The 21,706-nt window shown below is 41.4% G+C and overlaps 1 protein-coding gene across 2 annotated transcripts in view; it reads right to left on the bottom strand.

Moving 5' to 3' along the window:
- LOC115232631 (probable ATP-dependent RNA helicase DHX58) overlaps positions 1–21,706 on the bottom strand; it is a 146,381-nt gene that overhangs the window by 77,245 nt on the left and 47,430 nt on the right. For both annotated transcript variants that reach the window (XM_029802626.2, XM_036514355.1), the window contains 2 exons: positions 10,709–11,041; positions 6,711–6,839 (listed from right to left, as the gene is read on the bottom strand). In XM_029802626.2, the coding sequence (XP_029658486.1) occupies positions 6,711–6,839; positions 10,709–11,041 (462 nt within the window). The remainder of the gene's footprint in view (positions 1–6,710; positions 6,840–10,708; positions 11,042–21,706) is intronic.

The following is a 21,706-nucleotide window of genomic DNA, read 5'->3' as shown; positions in this document are numbered from 1 at the left end:
AGATAATCCGAACAACATAATTACAGCTGCGCTGAAGAACAGTGGATATGAAAGAACAATAGCTCAGATAGAGCGAAAGAAGCAGGAGTTTATACGCTCCTATGCACTCATAAGATCTCACATTGGCACGCTTGATGCCATCTTTGACAACGAACAAAGTAAAGATGGCAACGATGGAGACGTGGGTGCTGATGAAAGAAGTCACCCCCACTTGGTAGACACCCAGGAAGAAGATTCAAGTGAGAAACCTGCCCGGGAAGTAAACCCAAGTGCAAGTGCTCCTACCAGCACCAAAAGCCATGGAGATGAAAGAGTCAAAAAAGAAATAAAAGGAGGAAAAACTAAAAGAAAAACAAAAGATGAAACAGCCAAAGAAGGAAAAACTAAAACTCAAACAAAACCAAAAAGTGAAACAGCCAAGGATAGAAGCAAACCTGACTATCCATGTACCAAAAAGGATACAAACAGAAAGTGCACACGAATGTGTAAATTCTACCTGAAAGGTGTCTGCTGGCATGGAGAGGAAGGTGCAGGCTGCCGTTTTGCACATCAAAGACCCTACCACATAAGCATGAAACAGGTCAGAATCGAACTACCAAAAGGAAAAGGAATGGACCACGCACCACCTGCCCCAAAACGGAGGTACGCAGATGCGGTGCGTGCTACAAACCGCCAACATATTATAGAAAGGGCAGCTGCTGAACAAGAATCTTTTTTGTGCATGGCACAAAAGATTGTACAGCAGCTAACCTGGCTCCATCAAACTCAAGCTCGCAGATGGGACTATCCACAATATACAAGACCACCACAACAAATAGACCCAAGGTGGACACTGCCGGCAACAGCATACACTTCACCTCGATGCTCCTACTGAACATCAGAGGACTGCAAACACTCAGTAACAGGACAAAAATCCCGTTCTTGAGAGACTTTGTTGCATGCAATCAAGCCTTATGCATAGCACTTACGGAAACGCACCTGAAACCGGACATAGCAGATGCGGAATTACACATACCACAGTATGTTGTACTACGGACCGACAGAAAAGAAAGGAGTCATGGAGGAGTTGCTATGTACATCCGTGAGGACCTCACACCCCAGGTCCTTTTGTCATACTCAAACTCGGTGTGTGACACACTAATTGTACATATAAGGCAACTTGATGTAGTTGTGTGTGCTACATATCGCCCTCCAGATGCCCCAAGCCATGTGGGCAAGTTTGAAGACTGCCTTATAAAAATAGAAGAAGTTCTAATCACATTAGAACAACACATAAGTGTACTTCTTATGGGAGACTTCAATCTACCCAATGTCAGATGGCCCGAGGGCCTTTCTCTCCCAGGAATGACAAGATGTGAACGAGGACAGGCAAGGTCCCTCCTGAACCTCATCAACACCCTGTACATGGAGCAAGTAATACTCCAACCAACCAGGGCAGGTAACACACTGGATCTCTGATTCACAAATAATATGGATCTCATCCATAATGTGAAAGTGACACCGACACTACTCTCGGATCACAACATGGTAGAGCTGACCATGTACGGGCCAAAGGAAAGCATGGACATGCAGCCTACAAGAAACCCTCAGAATCTTTCCAGCTTGAACTTCCATAAGGCAAACTGGAAACAAATTGAGAAAGAGATCCTCAAACAAAACTGGCCTGAATGTCTCTCCTCGCCAGACATCGATGTGAAACTTCAACAATTCATGTCTGTAATGCAAGCCATATGCTACAAATGTGTCCCAGAGAGAAAGGCCACTGTACACAAGAACAAAATCCCCAGAGAGAGGAAAATTTTAATGAGACAGCGTACAAAAATTTCAAATCGCCTAAACAAACAAATTGAAAGCAGTGAAAAGTCCCGCCTGAAAAAAAAATTGTTGGAAATTGAAAAATGTCTTCAACTCTCCCATGAAAAGGAAAGAGCAGACAAAGAAGCCTGGGCTATAGACAACATAAAATCTAACCCCAGAGCTTTCTACAGGTATGCCAAAGAAACAGCTACGGTGCACTGTAGGATAGGGCCACTCCTTGAAAAGGATGGCAAACTCACAGGAAAACCAATGAGGGTAAGTGAAATACTGAATGAGCAATTCAAGAGTGTTTTCACTCCACCCCTTGGGCATTTCCAAATCACCAATCCAACTGACTTCTTTACCACTGCAGATATAAAATCAGAGGCAGTGACGATAGATTACATCGATATAAAGGAAGACGATGTAATAAAGGCTATAAATGAAATGAAAACAGACTCAGCTACTGGCCCCGATGGATTCCCGGCAATCCTCCTAAAAGTATGTAAGAGAGTCCTAGCAAGACCACTGCAGTTCCTCTTCCAGAGCTTCCTTGCAACTGGCAAACTTCCAAGAAAACTGAAGGAAGGTAAAATATGCCCTATTCATAAAGGAGGTAGCAGAGCGGAGGCCAAGAACTACAGACCTATCTCTCTGACCTCACACATCAGCAAGGTCATGGAACGAATAGTCAGAAGGAAACTAATCACCTTCCTTGAAGAAAGTGACTTGCTGCCTGACACCCAACATGGTTTCCGACCAGGAAGGAGCTGCTTAACTCAGCTCCTACAACACTACGACTGGGTGCTGAAACAACTGCTCAACCACTCAAATGTGGAAGTCATATATCTCGACTTTGCAAAGGCCTTTGATAAAGTCGATCATGGAATGATATGTCACAAACTGCGTGATCTTAGCATAGTTGGAAAACTGGGAGAATGGCTTCATGACTTTCTGAAGGATAGAAGTCAGGTGGTAGTAGCCAATGGGGCTACTTCCATTAACATGCAAATAGTGAGCGGTGTTCCACAGGGCACTGTTTTGGGACCACTACTGTTCATAATGGCCCTCTCAGACATGCCCTCAGCCACGCAGAGAGCCACGATCACAAGTTATGCAGATGATACAAAAGTTTCACAGGCAATACAGAACCCTGAGGACACTAAACGCCTGCAATGTGAGCTCGACAAAATATACAAGTGGGCTGAAAAGAATAGCTTGCAGTTCAATGCTGAGAAGTTTCAAGCTTTATGCTATCAGCATGCAAAACTAAATGCAATGCCCAACGAATACACTGGACCCGAAGGAATTGCAATCCCAGAGGCACAATCAGTGCGTGACCTGGGTATTTACATGAGTGATGACGCAACCTTTCGTGTACATGTTGCTAAATTGGCAATGAAATGTAGAACCTTTAGAACAAGAGAACAAGAAACCATGATGGTCCTCTGGAGGACACTTGTCCTAAGCCACTTTGACTATTGCTCTCAGCTATGGTCACCATCCAGTGTCAAGTTGATCACAGAACTTGAGGCAATCCAACGTAGCTACACGAAGAAGATAGCCTCTGTGCAGCATATAAGCTACTGGGAAAGACTCAAGAGATTAAAACTCTATTCCTTGGAGCGTAGGCGAAAAAGATATGTCATAATATACATCTGGAAGATCCTGGAAGGACTTGTCCCAAACTTTGGCATCGAGAGTTACACAAATGCCAGAACTGGGCGCCACTGTGTGGTGCCAAGGACTCCAAATTTGCCATCAAGATGTAGGACAAGATACTGTGATAGCCTGGGCGTCCGAGGCCCACAGCTCTTCAATATCCTCCCGAAGAACCTAAGAGACCTGCATGGGGTGGATGCAGATGTCTTTAAAATGAAACTGGATCTCTTCTTGTCAGGTATCCCAGATGAACCAACTTCACGGCAGGAGGTGCAGATGAGGGCAGCTGCATCGAACTCTCTCATGCACCAAATGGCAGTTGCTAAAAAGCATTCGTGAAGTAAAACCATGTAGCAACACCAAATAGTGGTGCCCCAGCATGGCCACAGCTCGTGAGTTGAAACTAGTATCAATCAATCAATATGTATATATATATATATATATACGTATACATATATATATACATATATATATATGCGTATACATATATATATATATATACATATCATCATCATCATCGTTTAACGTCCGTTCTCCATGCTAGGCATGGGTTGGACGGTTCGACCGGGGATATATACATATATAAATATATATGTATACATTTCGTTTTTCTTGCTTCAGCTCAGAGCTGCGGACATGCTGATGCACCGCCGTTTTTTGCTACACTGTTTTTACGAAGCGCCTCGTCTAATATGTGGCACTTGGTGAAGAATGGAGTTTGATATAGCTACTCTCATTTGCACCTCTTACCATGAGGTAGGTTCATCTGGTACTCTCGACAGGAAGATGTCCAGCTTTGATTTAAAAACCACTACATCTACTTTGTGCAAGTTGCTCAGACTCTTTGGGAGAATATTAAAAAGCTGTGGGCCCTTGAAACCCAGGCTGCACCAATCCTATGTGAAGGAGAATGCAGACAAAGAAGCCTGGGTTATAAAAAACATTAAATCAAACCCAATGGCCTTCTTTCATTACATGGTATGATATGCCACAAACTGCGTATCATGGTATGATATGCCACAAACTGCGTGACCTCGGCATAGCTGGAAAACTTGGAGTGTGGTTACATGACTTCCTGAAAGATAGGAGTCAGGCAGTAGTGGTTAATGGAGCCACCTCTATGAACACACAAATAGTGAGCGGTGTTCCACAGGGCACTGTCTTGGGACCACTGCTTTTGATAGTGGCTCTCTCAGATATGCCCTCAAATACCCGGATAGCCACTCTGGCAAGCTATGCAGACGATATGAAAGTCTCGCAGAAAATACACAACCCCAGCGATGTTGCACACCTGCAGCAGGAGTTGGACTCAATCTACAGATGGGCTGAGGATAATAATATGCAGTTTAACGCTGAAAAATTTCAGGCCCTGCGCTACCAGCATCCAAAACTAAATATTAAGTTCATTCTCCATGGGACTGACATGCTGGTAAACACTATCCAGTTTGTGGACTGAGCATTCTTATAGTATATTTTTAAGAAATAACACAGGTGGTTATTGCAGGTAGGTTGTAATGGAATACTACTCTGACATTCACTGGTACTGTTGCTAGGAAAAGCAGACTTCATATCATTATTATTCAGGACCAGAGTACTATATGGGTAAGCTAAAGTTTGGTTCCTAATATCATAATTATTGCTTGTTTTTTTTTTGGGGGGGGGGGGGGGTCGGAATTATTAAGTTTTTCAACTTATTACAGAAAAATTACCAAAACCTTAAATGTGTTCTATTATTTTTGTATATGTCTATGTTTCTTGACTGATGGAGATAAATTAGAACAATTGTCATGCTATTGAAGAAGAAACACATATCCACAAATCTCCTCTTATCTACAGACAATAAGCCTGTCCTTTTCCTTAATGGCATGTTCACTTTGGAGAATTCTTGATTCTTGAGATAATCTCCCCTTCTCATATAGAGTTGGTCTTACATGCAATTTAGTAATGTGACACATCATCTGGAGGCTAGGTTAATTTTAATAAATCAAGAATTTGTGTTGCATGTTATTTGTTTATGTTGTTCATAAACATTCAACAAACCACACTGAGATATTTCTCTGAGCTGCTCATTTTTGCTTACATTATCCTTTAACAGGTTGGGTCAGTACCATAATGTTCATGGTTACATAGATACAGACTACTTTCTAACTCATCAGATGCTTAGGACTTGCATGAGAGAAATATAAATGGTTTCCTTGCAAGAATATTTGGAGTCCCCATTATTCAGTTCAAATCACATGGATTAGTTGGTTGAGAACTGATAGCAGAATCATCATCATCATTGTTTAACGTCTGCTTTCCATGCTGGCATGGGTTGAACGGTTTAACTTGGGACTAGCAAGCTAGATGGTTGCACCAGGCTCCAGCCTGATCTAGCAGAGTTTCTACAGCTGGATGCCCTTCCTAACAACAACCACTCCGAGAGTGTAGTGGGTGCTTTTACATGTCACCAACACGAGGGCCAGTCAGGCAGTACTGGCAACAGCTACGCTCAAATAGTGTCTTTTACATGTCACCTGCACAGGAGCCAGTCCAGTGGCACTCGCTTCTCGAATGTTGTTTTTCACATGCCACCGGCACAAGTGCCAGTAAGGCAACGCTGGTAATGATCACGCTCGAATGGTGCTTTTTACGTGCCACTGGCAACGAATATTCTATCTATTATATCATATATTACAGGAGATAGTCTAGTAGCAACAACTGGTCCACACTGTGTAATATTTGATAACACAATAATGTCATAGAGGGATGGTAAGGAATGTATCTGCTGTATCATGCAGCAAGGTACAAAGTTTGGTGTTGCTAGGTTGCATATCAACATAAGGAAGCTAAGTGTTATGTTGTGCATAGATGTGTGTGATTATTTTTAATTATTCTTAAAATATTACTTTAAAGTATTATTAATATACTTAAGCAACTCCATTTTTGCACACATTGCTCAGATGATTTTTCAAAACAAACACATGTCAATATTTTCTTCATCACATCCAAATCATATTTCAAAATATATTCAAACAATAGATGATTCAAGAAAAAGCAGGCTTGAATTAACAGCTGAATGACTGGAAAAATGAAACTTAGAGTAGAAGAATAAACTTGACAAACAGTGCATGAATGCATGCACGTGTGTGTGTGTGTGTGTGTTTAATATTAATTGTGGTTATTTACTCATAGTAGCAAAAGCATACTTCCAAAGTTACATATCATATGAAAAGTAGTACTCTAGTAGTAAATAAAATATTTTAACTTACTTAGATCAAGCGATAATACAGGCCAAATATCTCGTGGGTGGACAGTTTCGAGTATAACCTGACGCAATTGCATGATCATTTCAGCCCTGTTATTTGACACGCAATTTACTTCATCTTCACAGACAGGGACTGAAAAAGAAACATTTTTTAGAGAGAGAGTATTTTTATTTTGCATCCATTTGAGTCTATGTTAGTATGAGAGAAAGTTTACTGTGGTAATCATAGCTCTAATGTCTTATTTAGCAGCAGGATGCCTTCTAAATACTAATTATACAATAATTAACTACAAAAACCAGTATTTTATGAGTCAAATAAACAGAAGCAATACGCTTACGTCTTCAGCATTAACTTCACACTCTTCACAACCATTCGCTTCCATTTACATGGGAAAATGTTTTCTTGTTCTTTAAGAATTTAAATTTAAGTTTTGACATTTAAATGATGGATGCTTGGGAAAAGTTAACTTAATGATAAGGATGGTAATATCTAAGTTAACATTGATAAGGTAAGCATTCAAATAGTACCCTAGCTGGTGAATTGGTTAGAAAGGTTGTGGCAATTTTCTAAGGAAACAGTTCTCAAGTCAGGAGCAAAGTGAAAAGATAAACTAAAGGTTTTAGGCAGACATCAGGAGGTGAGGCATTTTATAGTTGTTACTTTGTGTAACTACAAGTCAGCTCTGCTTGATTAAACTTATGATCAAAAGAGGAATCCAATAGACTAAAATTATGTGATATGAGAATTTCAGCACCCATGACAAATTTCACCTGCTACAATCTGTGTGTGCTTTGATGCACCAAGCACCTAAATGAGAGGATCTCTCGAAGTTAATAATGCAGTATTTGGTGTTTTAACAAGGTATCCATGTTAAGTTGGACATAATGATTACTTTTTGGTATTAATACTGCTTCCATCACTAATAATTAAATCCAACTATGTTCATGTACTTTTTCGATGCTTACATAGGTTAGATAGAATTTATCAAGACAGATTTTCAATAACCAGATGCCCTTCATATCATCAACCCTCACTTGTTTCCAAACAAGGTAATATTTTCCTGTGGTTAGACAGGTTTTTCACAGAAGACAACAACTGAACAAATGATCAATCTTGATAATGCTCATTTATAGTCATCACATGATGTCTAGACATGGGTAAATGCAAACACACTGACACATGGTTTAGTGGTTAGAGTGTTGGACTTATGATTGCAAGATCATAGTTCCAATTCCTGGAGCAGGTGGTGCATTGTATTTTTGAACAAAACTCTTTATTTCAAGTTACAATCACTTTGACATCTGATATGTGGCACACCATAGAGCAGTACAGTCATTGTCAATTTGATGGAGGAAATGAGTGCAGGTTGTTCAGCAAGACATTGTAAAATCTTCATCAGTAATTTATGACAGGAGAGTTCACCATATAAATATATATATATATATTAATGGAATGAGAAGGCAACAAGAATTACATAATCAACTTCATTGGCTTACAGCTGTTTTTGGTATAAGAAGCAGTGCACTCACAGCTGAATGCTTATGCATCACCTTATAGTCTCCTTGGAGCCATTTAAAATAAAGTGTATGTTTATTTGGGAAATCATTTGAATACGTATCTGCTACAGACCTAATCCTGAATAGGTCTAATCCTGAATATTTCCGGGAGTGGCCTCTCTCCTTCAAACTGTATACACCTTTACTTAAGAATTTTTATCATTTTAAAGGTAACCTTTTCCATACTCTCCAAAAAAAGACATACACTTTATTTTAATGAGTCTGAGGGAGTTATAAAGTGATGTACAGGTAGTCAGCACTGAATAGCAGAAATAGCTGAAAGCCAATGAAGTTGATTACATAATTCCTGTTCCCTCGTCATTCAATTAATTTTATATTATGCTCTGTAGTCACATAACACTTTATTCTGAAACATATACTCATTACTCTTTTACTTGTTTCAGTCATTTGACTGCGGCCATGCTGGAGCACCACCTTTAGTTGAGCAAATTGACCCCAGAACTTATTCTTTCTAAGCCTAGTACTTATTCTAGCAGTCTCTTTTGCTGAACCACTAAGTTACAGGGATATAAACACACCAGCATCATTTGTCAAGCAATGGTGGGGGGACAAACACAGACACATAAACATATGCACATATATATATATATATATATATATATATATATATACATATATACGATGGGCTTCTTTCAGTTTCCATCTACAAAATCCACTCACAAGGCATTGGTCGGCCCGAGGCTATAGTAGAAGACACTTGCCTAAGGTGCCATGCAGTGGGACTGAACCCGGAATCATGTGGTTGGTAAGCAAGCTACATACCACACAGCCACTCCTGCTTGATATGTATAATGAATTCTAACAACAGCTTATTAGTGTTGCTATGCCAAAGCAAAATCATAAAATATATATGTATGTGTATATATGACCAAGTTAGTAGCGGAGGTGGATGCACAGAGAGTATCACCACTAGAATACGAATAGCCTGGGCAAAGTTCAGAAAGCTCCTACCCCTACTGGCAACAAAAGGTCTCTCCCTCAGAGCAAAAGGTAGATTGTATGATGCATGTGTGCGAACTGCCATGCTTCACGGTAATGAAACATGGGCTGTGACTGCAGAAGACATGCGTAGACTTGAAAGAAATGAAGCTAGCATGATCCGCTGGATGTGTAGTGTCAGTGTGCACGCAAAACAGAGTGTAAGTATCCTGAGAGAAATGCTGGATATAAGAAGCATCAGATGTGGTGTGCAAGAGCGACGCTTGCGATGGTATGGTCATGTGCTGCGGATGGATGAAGAGAGATGTGTGAAGAAGTGCCACTCCAAACAGTTGAAGGTATCAGGGGGAGAGGTAGACCCAGGAAGACATGGGATGAGGTGGTCAAGCATGACCTCAGAGCATTGGGCCTCACTGAGGCAATGGCGAAGGACGAGATCTTTGGAGATATGCTGTGACTACAAAGACCCGGGCTGCTTTCTGCAGCAATTCCACATACCCCCTACCCATTCTAAGTACCCCGGATCCCCAAAGTACCCTGGATCCCCAAAGTACCCCGATCCCCAAAGTACCCCGGACCTCGTTGCCCCCGTTAAAATGCTCGAACCGATCGTGACGATGCCGGACCCTCCGGCCCCTGTGCAGGTGGCACGTAAAAAGCACCCAATCCACTCACGGAGTGGTTGGCGTTAGGAAGGGCATCCAGCCGTAGAAACTCTGCCAGATTCAGACTGGAGCCTGGAGCGGCCCCTGGCTTCCCAGACCCGGTCGAACCGTCCAACCCGTGCTAGCGCGGAAAGCGGACGTTAAACGATGATGATGATGATGATGATGATATATATATATATACTTATACAATGGACTCCTTTCAGCTTCTGTCTACCAAATCCAATCGCAAGGTTCTGGTTGGCCCAGGGTTATAGTAAAAGACACTTACCCAAAGTGCCAAATTTCAATAATAGATTACTTTATACCAGAGGGGATATTATAAACAAATTGAATTTCTGATGGTTCTGTTGAAATCAGGATATCTCAGAAAGAGTAAGCTGAGAGTGGTGATCTCTTTCTATTTTCCAGCTAAGATAGAGAACCGGAACATGGCAGTACGAGCTACTGAAATGCTCATTAATTAATAGCTACTCAACAAAAACTGATATTGGCCTAAACATTATCATCGGCTTCACAGTCAACCTAATTTTTCTATGCAGGCATGTCTTACAACTTTTCTCAGATGCCTTATGGTCTCAAGTCTGCCTTGAATCCTTCTTCCCAGAACTACCTGGTCTCCTGATACTCGCAATACTTTCCACTACAAACACAAAGCACCTCACTAGCTTACATTCTCCATTCAAACTACATTTTTTAAACCAGCCCAATCATCTCACATGCACAAATCTGACAAAATCTTTTCTAGCCCAAAATGAGAAACATAGGATAGAAATATTTGAGAAGATCTAACTGAAAAAGAAATATATATTTGTCTTACCAGCGTTTTGGATTTTTTTCCACAAATCATCTTTGCCTGGGATATTAAGATATTTGTCAAGGTCTTTCATCAGATATGATAAGGTAGAAGGAAAATATGCAAATAATAAAATAGCAGCTGAATTGGGTCCTTCTTTTTCTTCAGTAAGTTTTATATCCTCCAGTTGACTCTCTAAAATAGTTTCCATAGTCTTCAAATGATTTGCAAATCTGATAATGTTTAATTGACCTTCAGTTATTTCAGTGCTGAATATTTCAAATATATTGCAGTAGGAGTTAAAATCATTTGTTTGTTCTTGCATAAATGCATAGAGTTTGCAAATTGAGTTAAATTCTGAAATAAAGAAAAGATTAAATAATTATGTGAAATAGATAATTAAGTAAATAGATAAATAGATAAAAAGAAAATGGAAAAAATAATACAAAAAATAAAAGGTAACAGTATAAAATACCCAAGCAGGTCAGTTAGGTGGGTATGCACAGTTGCAGAATGTCACTGCATCCACCATTTGTCAGTATTTGCTTGGGTCATCCCAAGCAACCCTCCAAGCAGTGTCCCAGTTAGTCCCCTTCCGTGCGAGTTACTTTCTCACCTGCCATTACCATATGACATGTGGTTGACCAACATAAGCTTTCACTTCAACTGGATCCTTAGACACAATACACAAGATCCAACTTGAAAGATCAAGAAACACAAACAGAGCTGACACTTCCAAATCATACAAGTAACAGATGTATCTCAGTTTCCAAGTATGGTCACTGGTTGAATATGGAATCCAACCAACAATAACCCATAATTCTGCAAAGCATCCTGGTACCAAAAGAATTTAGGGGATATCTAAGGATTCCAGACAACATCCAAGTCTCACAACTATATAGCAAGACTGGAAGGAGCAGAGAACTGAAGACCAGAACTTTTGTCCACTTCCACCGATATCATCAGCACCAAACATCTTTATTCGGTGAGTCAACAACTGCATCAGCACATCCAAGTTTTTTTTAAACTTTAGACTCTCATCTACTACCAAGATAAGTGAAGTAGTCAACAATTTCATTCTCACCCACAAAGGAGTCAGACAAGATGGAGTCCCTTAGGAAGCAAACAAAAGATTGGATCTTTTTCTTGACCCAAGAAACTCTAAGGTTAAATGATTTCACTTCCTTACTCGGCGAAATAGAGCACTCATTAAGATATCCAGAGACTCAGCAAGAATAACTGCATCATCAGCAAAATCCAAGTCAGTAATCCTAGTTTCACCAATGAATACATCACAACCCAATCAAGCCACTATCTGGCCAGGTATCCAGTCTATGCAGACATTAAACAGAGTGAGAGTCAAAACACAACCCTGATGGAACCCAGATTCTAAGTGGGAAAAGTTAGATGTTGAGCCCTCTGAACAGTCCCAGTCAGTTTCCATCTCTTCAAGGTACTTCCTCATCTGCCATGACCATGTGACTTCCAACAGCCCAAACAACCAGGGCAGTATACCTTGCAGCTCCAGAATCCTCTAGAGCACACCCCTGTCCACCAAGTCAAATGTTTTGTGGAGGTCAACATAAGCAGCAAGCAGTCCCTGCCAAAAGCTAAACCTGTGTTCAATGAGTACACAGAGAGCAAGGATTCTCTAAGTAGCTGACTTTTTTTATGTGAGCCCTTACTGCTCCAGCTGCTGAGAGGCAAGCAGGTGATTTAATACAGTGTTTAGAAAAATGCTGGCAAAGACCTTACCGGGCACTGAAAGGAGTGTAACAACCCTATAATTATTGCAGTCGTGGTATTCACCTTCACCAATTCATAGAGGGGTAATTATGTCTCTCTTCCAGTCAGGCAATATGATAACACTGCTCCAAATTGAGCAGATATCTGCTACAAGAACAAGACTGCAGCAGGCCAACATTTCTTGCTGTGGGCCATCGTGCATTTATCCCAAACGATAAGCTTGCATCGTCTGAAGACTTCAGCCTGATCGGAGCTGTTACTGATGTTGCAAGTTGGTGTCTCAGTCTTCGCTAAGACAAGTGGAAGCTTGAAAGTGGAGTGAGCTGTCCTGCCGCCTGGCAACAAAGTAGCTGCAATTCCAGATGATGCCACAGCTAGGGCAATGCCTTGTGTTTGCCTAATCTCAGCCAATATTAATTTGTTGACAAAATTTTTCCCAGTGCCCCCAGGAGCATGCAGGAAAAAAATCCTCCCAGTTTTGGCCCGGACAGAATTAACAACGGAGTTGTAAGCGAACTTGTGTTCTGGAAGGAACTTTGGTTCATTGTCGGCTATGTACTCGGCAAGCTCATCAACATTAAAACATGTCTCACGCAGCAAATGTGAAGACAGAGTGTTTGTGCCTTCCCGGTGTGTTGAACGTAGGCCATAGATCGGCAAAGCACTACCGCCCATATCAAGTACAGTATGTTCGAACGTAGTTTGTTACCACGCAGCCACACCTGCCCCTATGTATGTGTGTGTGTGTGTGTGTGCGTGTGTGTGTGTGCGTGTGTGTGTATGGGTAGATATATTATGCATGTATATATGTGTATATATATATGTGTACATATTACATGTACATCTATATATATATATATATATATATATACATCTACACATAAAATACAAAATACAAAGTTATATCTTGATATCGCTAGTGATAACAATACTCAAAATATGTATATATATGTATATGTATATATATATGTATATGTATATATATATGTATATGTATATATATGTATATGTATATATATGTATATGTATATATATATGTATATATATATGTATATGTATATATATATGTATATATATATGTATATATATATGTATATATATATATATGTATATGTATATGTATATGTATATATATATGTATATGTATATGTATATATATATATGTATATGTATATATATATATATGTATATGTATATATGACTGATTGATTGATTCTAGTTTCAGCTCATGAGCTGTGGCCATGCTGGGGCACCGCCATTTGGTGTTGCTACATGGTTTTACTTCACGAAAGCTTTTTAGCAACTGCCATTTGCTGCATGAGAGAGTTCGATGTGGCTGCCCTCATCTGCACCTCCTGCCGTCAAGTTGGTTCATCTGGGATATCTGACAGGAAGAGATCCAGTTTCATTTTAAAGACATCTGCACCGACCCCATGCAGGTCTCTTAGGTTCTTCGGGAGGATATTGAAGAGCTGTGGGCCTCGGAAGCCCAGGCTATCACAGTATCTTGTCCTACATCTTGATGGCAAATTTGGAGTCCTAGGCACCACGCAGCGGCGCCCAGTTATGGCATTTGTGTAACTCTCGATGCCAAAGTTTGGGACAAGTCCCTCCAGGATCTTCCAGATGTATATTATGGCATATCTTTCCCGCCTACGCTCCAAGGAATATAGTTTTAATCTCTTGAGTCTTTCCCAGTAGCTTATATTCTGCATAAAGGCTATCTTCTTTGTGTAGCTACGTTGGATCGCCTCAAGTTCTGTGATCAACTTGACACTGGATGGTGACCATAACTGAGAGCAATAGTCAAAGTGGCTTAGGACAAGTGTCCTCCAGAGGACCATCATGGTTTCTTGTTCTCTTGTTCTAAAGGTTCTGAGAATCCATCCGGCCAGTCGTCTACATTTCATTGCCAAATTAGCAACATGTACACGAAAGGTTGCATCATCACTCATGTAAATACCCAGGTCACGCACTGATTGTGCCTCTGGGATTGCAATTCCTCCGGGTCCAGTGTATTCATTGGGTATTGCATTTAGTTTTGCATGCTGATAGTATAAAGCTTGAAACTTTTCAGCATTGAACTGCATGCTATTCTTTTCAGCCCACTTGTATATTATGTCCAGCTCACATTGCAGGCGTTTAGTGTCCTCAGGGTTCTGTATTGCCTGTGAAACTTTTGTATCATCTGCATAACTTGTGATCGTGGCTCTCTGCGTGGCTGAGGGCATGTCTGAGAGGGCCATTATGAACAGTACTGGTCCCAAAACAGTGCCCTGCGGAACACCGCTCACTATTTGCGTGTTAATGGAAGTGGCCCCATTGGCTACTACCACCTGACTTCTATCCTTCAGAAAGTCATGAAGCCATTCTCCTAGTTTTCCAACTATGTTGAGATCACGCAGTTTGTGACATCATTCCATGATCGACTTTATCAAAGGCCTTTGCAAAGTCGAGATATATCACTTCCACATTTGAGTGGTTGAGCAGTCGTTTCAGCACCCAGTCATAGTGTTGTAGGAGCTGAGTTAAACAGCTTCTCCCTGGTCGGAAACCATGTTGAGTGTCGGGCAGCAAGTCATTTTCTTCAAGGAAGGTGATCAGTTTCCTTCTGACTATTCGTTCCATGACTTTGCTGATGTGTGAGATCAGAGAGATAGGTCTGTAGTTCTTGGCCTCCGCTCTGCTACCTCCTTTATGAATAGGGCATATTTTACCTTCCTTCAGTTTTCTTGGAAGTTTGCCAGCTGCAAGGAAGCTCTGAAAGAGGAACTGCAGTGGTCTTGCTAGGACTCTCTTACATACTTTTAGAAGGATTGCCGGGAATCCATCGGGGCCAGTAGCTGAGTCTGTTTTCATTTCATTTATAGCCTTTATTACATCGTCTTCCTTTATATCGATGTAATCTATCGTCGCCGCCTCTGATTTTATATCTGCAGTGGTAAAGAAGTCAGTTGGATTGGTGATTTGGAAATGCCCAAGGGGTGGAGTGAAAACACTCTTGAATTGCTCATTCAGTATTTCACTTACCCTCATTGGTTTTCCTGTGAGTGTGCCATCCTTTTCAAGGAGTGGCCCTATCCTACAGTGCACCTTAGCTGTTTCTTTGGCATACCTGTAGAAAGCTCTGGGGTTAGATTTTATGTTGTCTATAGCCCAGGCTTCTTTGTCTGCTCTTTCCTTTTCATGGGAGAGTTGCAGACATTTTTCAATTTCCAACAGTTTTATTTTCAGGCGGGACATTTCACTGCTTTCAATTTGTTTGTTTAGGCGATTTGAAATTTTTGTACGCCGTCTCATTAAAATTTTCCTCTCTCTGGGGATTTTGTTCTTGTGTACAGTGGCCTTTCTCTCTGGGACACATTTGTAGCATATGGCCTGCATTACAGACATGAATTGTTGAAGTTTCACGTCGATGTCTGGCGAGGAGAGACATTCAGGCCAGTTTTGTTTGAGGATCTCTTTCTCAATTTGTTTCCAGTTTGCCTTATGGTAGTTCAAGCTGGAAAGATTCTGAGGGTTTCTTGTAGGCTGCATGTCCGTGCTCTCTTTTGGCCCGTACATGGTCAGCTCTACCATGTTGTGATCCGAGAGTAGTGTCGGTGTCACTTTCACATTATGGATGAGATCCATATTATTTGTGAAGCAGAGATCCAGTGTGTTACCTGCCCTGGTTGGTTGGAGTATTACTTGCTCCATGTACAGGGTGTTGATGAGGTTCAGGAGGGACCTCGCCTGTCCTCGTTCACATCTTGTCATTCCTGGGAGAGAAAGGCCCTCGGGCCATCTGACATTGGGTAGATTGAAGTCTCCCATAAGAAGTACACTTATGTGTTGTTCTAATGTGATTAGAACTTCTATTTTTATAAGGCAGTCTTCAAACTTGCCTACATGGCTTGGGGCATCTGGAGGGCGATGTGTAGCACACACAACTACATCAAGTTGCCTTATATGTACAATTAATGTGTCACACACCGAGTTTGAGTATGACAAAAGGACCTGGGGTATTTACATGAGTGATGACGCAACCTTTATATATCAATCATATATATGATTGATTGATTGATTGATTCTAGTTTCAGCTCACGAGCTGTGGCCATGCTGGGGCACCGCCATTTGGTGTTGCTACATGGTTTTACTTCACGAATGCTTTTTAACAACTGCCATTTGGTGCATGAGAGAGTTCGATGCAGCTGCCCTCATCTGCACCTCCTGCCGTCAAGTTGGTTCATCTGGGATATCTGACAGGAAGAGATCCAGTTTCATTTTAAAGACATCTGCATCCATCCCATGCAGGTCTCTTAGGTTCTTCAGGAGGATATTGAAGAGCTGTGGGCCTCGGAGGCCCAGGCTATCACAGTATCTTGTCCTACATCTTGATGGCAAATTTGGAGTCCTAGGCACCACGCAGTGGCGCCCGGTTCTGGCATTTGTGTAACTCTCGATGCCAAAGTTTGGGACAAGTCCTTCCAGTATCTTCCAGATGTATATTATGCCATATCTTTCTCGCCTACGCTCCAAGGAATAGAGTTTTAATCTCTTGAGTCTTTCCCAGTAGCTTATATGCTGCACAGAGGCTATCTTCTTTGTGTAGCTACGTTGGATCGCCTCAAGTTCTGTGATCAACTTGACACTGGATGGTGATCATAGCTGAGAGCAATAGTCAAAGTGGCTTAGGACAAGTGTCCTCCAGGGGACCATCATGGTTTCTTGTTCTCTTGTTCTAAAGGTTCTAAGAATCCATCCGGCCAGTCGTCTACATTTCATTGCCAATTTAGCAACATGTACACAAAAGGTTGCATCATCACTCATGTAAATACCCAGGTCACGCACTGATTGTGCCTCTGGGATTGCAATTCCTCCGGGTCCAGTGTATTCATTGGGTATTGCATTTAGTTTTGCATGCTGATAGCATAAAGCTTGAAACTTTTCAGCATTGAACTGCATGCTATTCTTTTCAGCCCACTTGTATATTTTGTCCAGCTCACGTTGCAGGCATTTAGTGTCTTCAGGGTTCTGTATTGCCTGTGAAACTTTTGTATCATCTGCATAACTTGTGATCACGGCTCTCTGCGTGGCTGAGGGCATGTCTGAGAGGGCCATTATGAACAGTAGTGGTCCCAAAACAGTGCCCTGCGGAACACCGCTCACTATTTGCGTGTTAATGGAAGTGGCCCCATTGGCTACTACCACCTGACTTCTATCCTTCAGAAAGTCATGAAGCCATTCTCCCAGTTTTCCAACTATGCTAAGATCACGCAGTTTGTGACATATCATTCCATGATCAACTTTATCAAAGGCCTTTGCAAAGTCGAGATATATCACTTCCACATTTGAGTGGTTGAGCAGTCGTTTCAGCACCCAGTCATAGTGTTGTAGGAGATGAGTTAAGCAGCTTCTTCCTGGTCGGAAACCATGTTGGGTGTCAGGCAGCAAGTCATTTTCTTCATGGAAGGTGATCAGTTTCCTTCTGACTATTCGTTCCATGACTTTGCTGATGTGTGAGGTCAGAGAGATAGGTCTGTAGTTCTTGGCCTCCGCCCTGCTACCTCCTTTATGAATAGGGCATATTTTACCTTCCTTCAGTTTTCTTGGAAGTTTGCCAGTTGCAAGGAAGCTCTGAAAGAGGAACTGCAGTGTTCTTGCTAGGACTCTCTTACATACTTTTAGGACGATTGTCGGGAATCAATCGGGGCCAGTAGCTGAGTTTGTTTTCATTTCATCTATAGCCTTTATTACATCGTCTTCTTTTATATTGATGTAATCAATCATCGCTGCCTCTGATTTTATATCTGCAGTGGTAAAGAAGTCAGTTGGATTGGTGATTTGGAAATGCCCAAGGGGTGGAGTGAAAACACTCTTGAATTGCTCATTCAGTATTTCACTTACCCTCATTGGTTTTCCTGTGAGTGTGCCATCCTATTCAAGGAGTGGCCCTATCCTACAGTGCACCCTAGCTGTTTCTTTGGCATACCTGTAGAAAGCTCTGGGGATAGATTTTATGTTGTCTATAGCCCAGGCTTCTTTGTCTGCTCTTTCCTTTTCATGGGAGAGTTGCAGACATTTTTCAATTTCCAGCAGTTTTATTTTCAGGCGGGTCTTTTCACTGCTTTCAATTTGTTTGTTTAGGTGATTTGAAATTTTTGTACGCCATCTCATTAAAATTTTCCTCTCTCTGGGGATTTTGTTCTTGTGTACAGTGGCCTTTCTCTCTGGGACACATTCGTAGCATATGGCTTGCATTACAGACATGAATTGTTGAAGTTTCACGTCGATGTCTGGTGAGGAGAGACATTCAGGCCAGTTTTGTTTGAGGATCTCTTTCTCAATTTGTTTCCAGTTTGCCTTATGGAAGTTCAAGCTGGAAAGATTCTGAGAGTTTCTTGTAGGCTGCATGTCCATGCTTTCCTTTGGCCAGTACATGGTCAGCTCTACCATGTTGTGATCCAAGAGTAGTGTCAGTGTCATTTTCACATTATGGATGAGATCCATATTATTTGTGAAGCAGAGATCCAGTATAGTAACCTGCCCTGGTTGGTTGGAGTATTACTTGCTCCATGTACAGAGTGTTGATGAGGTTCAGGAGGGACCTCGCCTGTCCTCGTTCGCATTGTGTCATTCCTGAACCAAATGAACAAAAGGACCACTTTTATGATATTCTTCTGAAGGGTATCTCAAAGACGAATGACAATGGTCTTATGTGGCTGGTGATTTCAATGGACATGTTGGGCAGCAACCAGGACACCCTAATTGAGAAATTTGATGAGGAGGAGGAGGAACTACAGTCTTGTAACATAGAAAGCAACTGGGAATTCCTATGTGACAGCTTGCTAAGTGCCACAGACCAAATCTGTGGCTGATGCAAAGTCCCATCCAGACCAAGAGTAACACGGTGATGGAATGATGCTGTACACAATGCCATTAGGGCAAAGAAACAGGGTTGGAAGGACTGGAAATGTTGGGGTAGCAAGAAATTGTATCAGGCAGCCAGAAGGGAAGCTAGGGAGAAGATATATTTAGCTAGGGAAGTAACAGAAAAGAAGTTTACGAATGTTCTGTGACATGAGGACCAGATACTTGAAGTCTTTTGGATTGCAAGACAGTGTATGAGAGAAAATCATGATATCATAGGAGAGAAATGTGTTCACATGGACAACAGTTCACTTGCATTTAATGACTCTGCAAAGAAAGTGGCTTGGAAACACCGTTATGAAAGGCTGCTAAATGTAGAGAATGAATGGGATGAGGAGAGTCTGCCAAATGTTGACTCAATTGAGGAAGCAGCTACCTGAATTGACAGTATCCTAGTAAATAAAGCAATTAAGGCTATGAAGACAGGGAAAGCCCCCGATCCATCAGGAATCACCTCTAAGATGCCCAAAATATTTGGCAGTGTGGGTTATGGTCTAGTCACCTGTATTGTAAATCAGGTGGCTCATGAAGGAATCATACCCAATGACTGATGTAGCAGCACTATAGTCAACTTCTACAAAGGTAAAGGTGCCTTAGATAGAAATAATCACAGAGGTATCAAAATATTGGATCAGGTGATGAAAGTCATGGAGAGGGTCATAGCCCAACTAATTAGGGAGGGAGAGAGTCTAGATGAGATGCAGTTTGGTTTTGTGTCACCGATGCTATATTTCTGGTAAGGCAGCTGCAGGAGAAATACCTAGCCAAAGATAAATCTCTGTACTTGGCTTTTGTTGACATCAAGAAAGCCTTTGACAGGATTCCCCGATCCCTTATCTGGTAGTCAATGTGGAAACTAGGGATATACAAGTGATTGGTGAGAGCTGTACAAGCCATATACAGGGATGCTATCAGCAAGGTGAGCGTTGGCAACAAGTATAGCAAAGAATTCAGGGTATAAGTAGATGTTCACCAAGGATCTGTCCACAGTCCCCTATTGTTCCTCATAATCCTCCATGCAATAACCGGAATTTAAAACAGGCTGCCCCTGGGAGCTCCTCTATGCTGATGACCTTGTTCTTACAGTTGAATCACTATCAGAACTAGAGAAGAAGTTTCAGGTCTGGAAGCAAGGTCTAGAATAGAAGGGCCTTAGAATTAACCTAGCAAAAACCAAAGTCTTAGTAAGTAATTCCCCTCAGGTAGATTGCCCTGCTCAATTTGTAGGTAATATAGGTAGAAATTACATGTGATGTACCCAGGGTAAACTATGGACACATAAGAGGTGCAGCAATATATGAATAAGATTAACAAGGAAACTAGTTTCTGTGTGTAGAAGGTTTACAGGTATGATTAACACTAAAAATGTACAGAAAATAGACTCGTGCATAGGCTTGAAAGAAACGAAGCTAGCATGCTTTGCTAGATGTGCAATGTCAGTATGCATGCACAACAGAGTATAAATGTCTTGAGAGAAAAGTTGGGCATAAGATGTGGTGTGCAAGAGAGATGACTGCATTGGTCTGGTCACTTAACACATATGGATGTAGACAGCTGTGTGAAGAAGTGCCAATCTCTACTAGTGGAAGGAAGTTATAGAAGAGGGAGACCTAGGAAAACAGGGGATGGTGTGGTGAAGCATGGTTTTCGAAGAGTGGACCTCATGGAGGCAATGACTAGAGACCGAAACATTTAGCAATATGCCATGCTTGGAAAGACCCATCAAGCAAAGTGAAATCATAGTCGTGGCCATTGTTGGAGCCACATAACAAGCAGCTGTGCCAGTGGCACATAAAAAGCACCTTTTGAGCGTTGGGCCTCACAGAAGCAATATGGCCGATGCTGGTGTCCTGGAACTAGCAACCATGCCAGTGGCACATAAAAACACCCATTACACACTCAGACTGGTTGGTGTTAGGAAGGGCATCCAGCTGTAGAAACCATACCAGATCAGACTGTAAACTGATGCAACCCCCCAGCTTATTGGTCGAATCATCAAACTCATGCCAGCATGAACGATGATGATGATGATGATATGACTTAGTGAAGAATGTCAGCAAAAGGATCTTATATATTATTTAGTGTAGAGTGTCAGCAAGAGGATCTCAAACCTGTCCTCAAATCAAGAAATTTTTGACAATGCTGCCCCTATTACAACGAGGCCCTGGTTTAAGGATCACATCTATATGCTGGGCCCTAACACCTGCAAAAGAAAGCACCACCAGAAGGTCACTTGGTTTGCCTTACCCTTCTCTCTCAATGTTAAAACATGTAGGATTTTCCTTAGGTTAATGGATAAGCACTTCATGCAGACACACAAGTATAAATGTTTGTTCAATAAGCAGAACCTAAAAGTCTCCTTTA

This window comes from Octopus sinensis, linkage group LG2, assembly GCF_006345805.1.
Source record: "Octopus sinensis linkage group LG2, ASM634580v1, whole genome shotgun sequence".
NCBI lineage: Eukaryota > Metazoa > Mollusca > Cephalopoda > Octopoda > Octopodidae > Octopus > Octopus sinensis.
The sequence above is the reverse complement of the archived record's forward strand: the minus strand, read 5'-3'. Positions and strand labels throughout refer to the sequence as shown.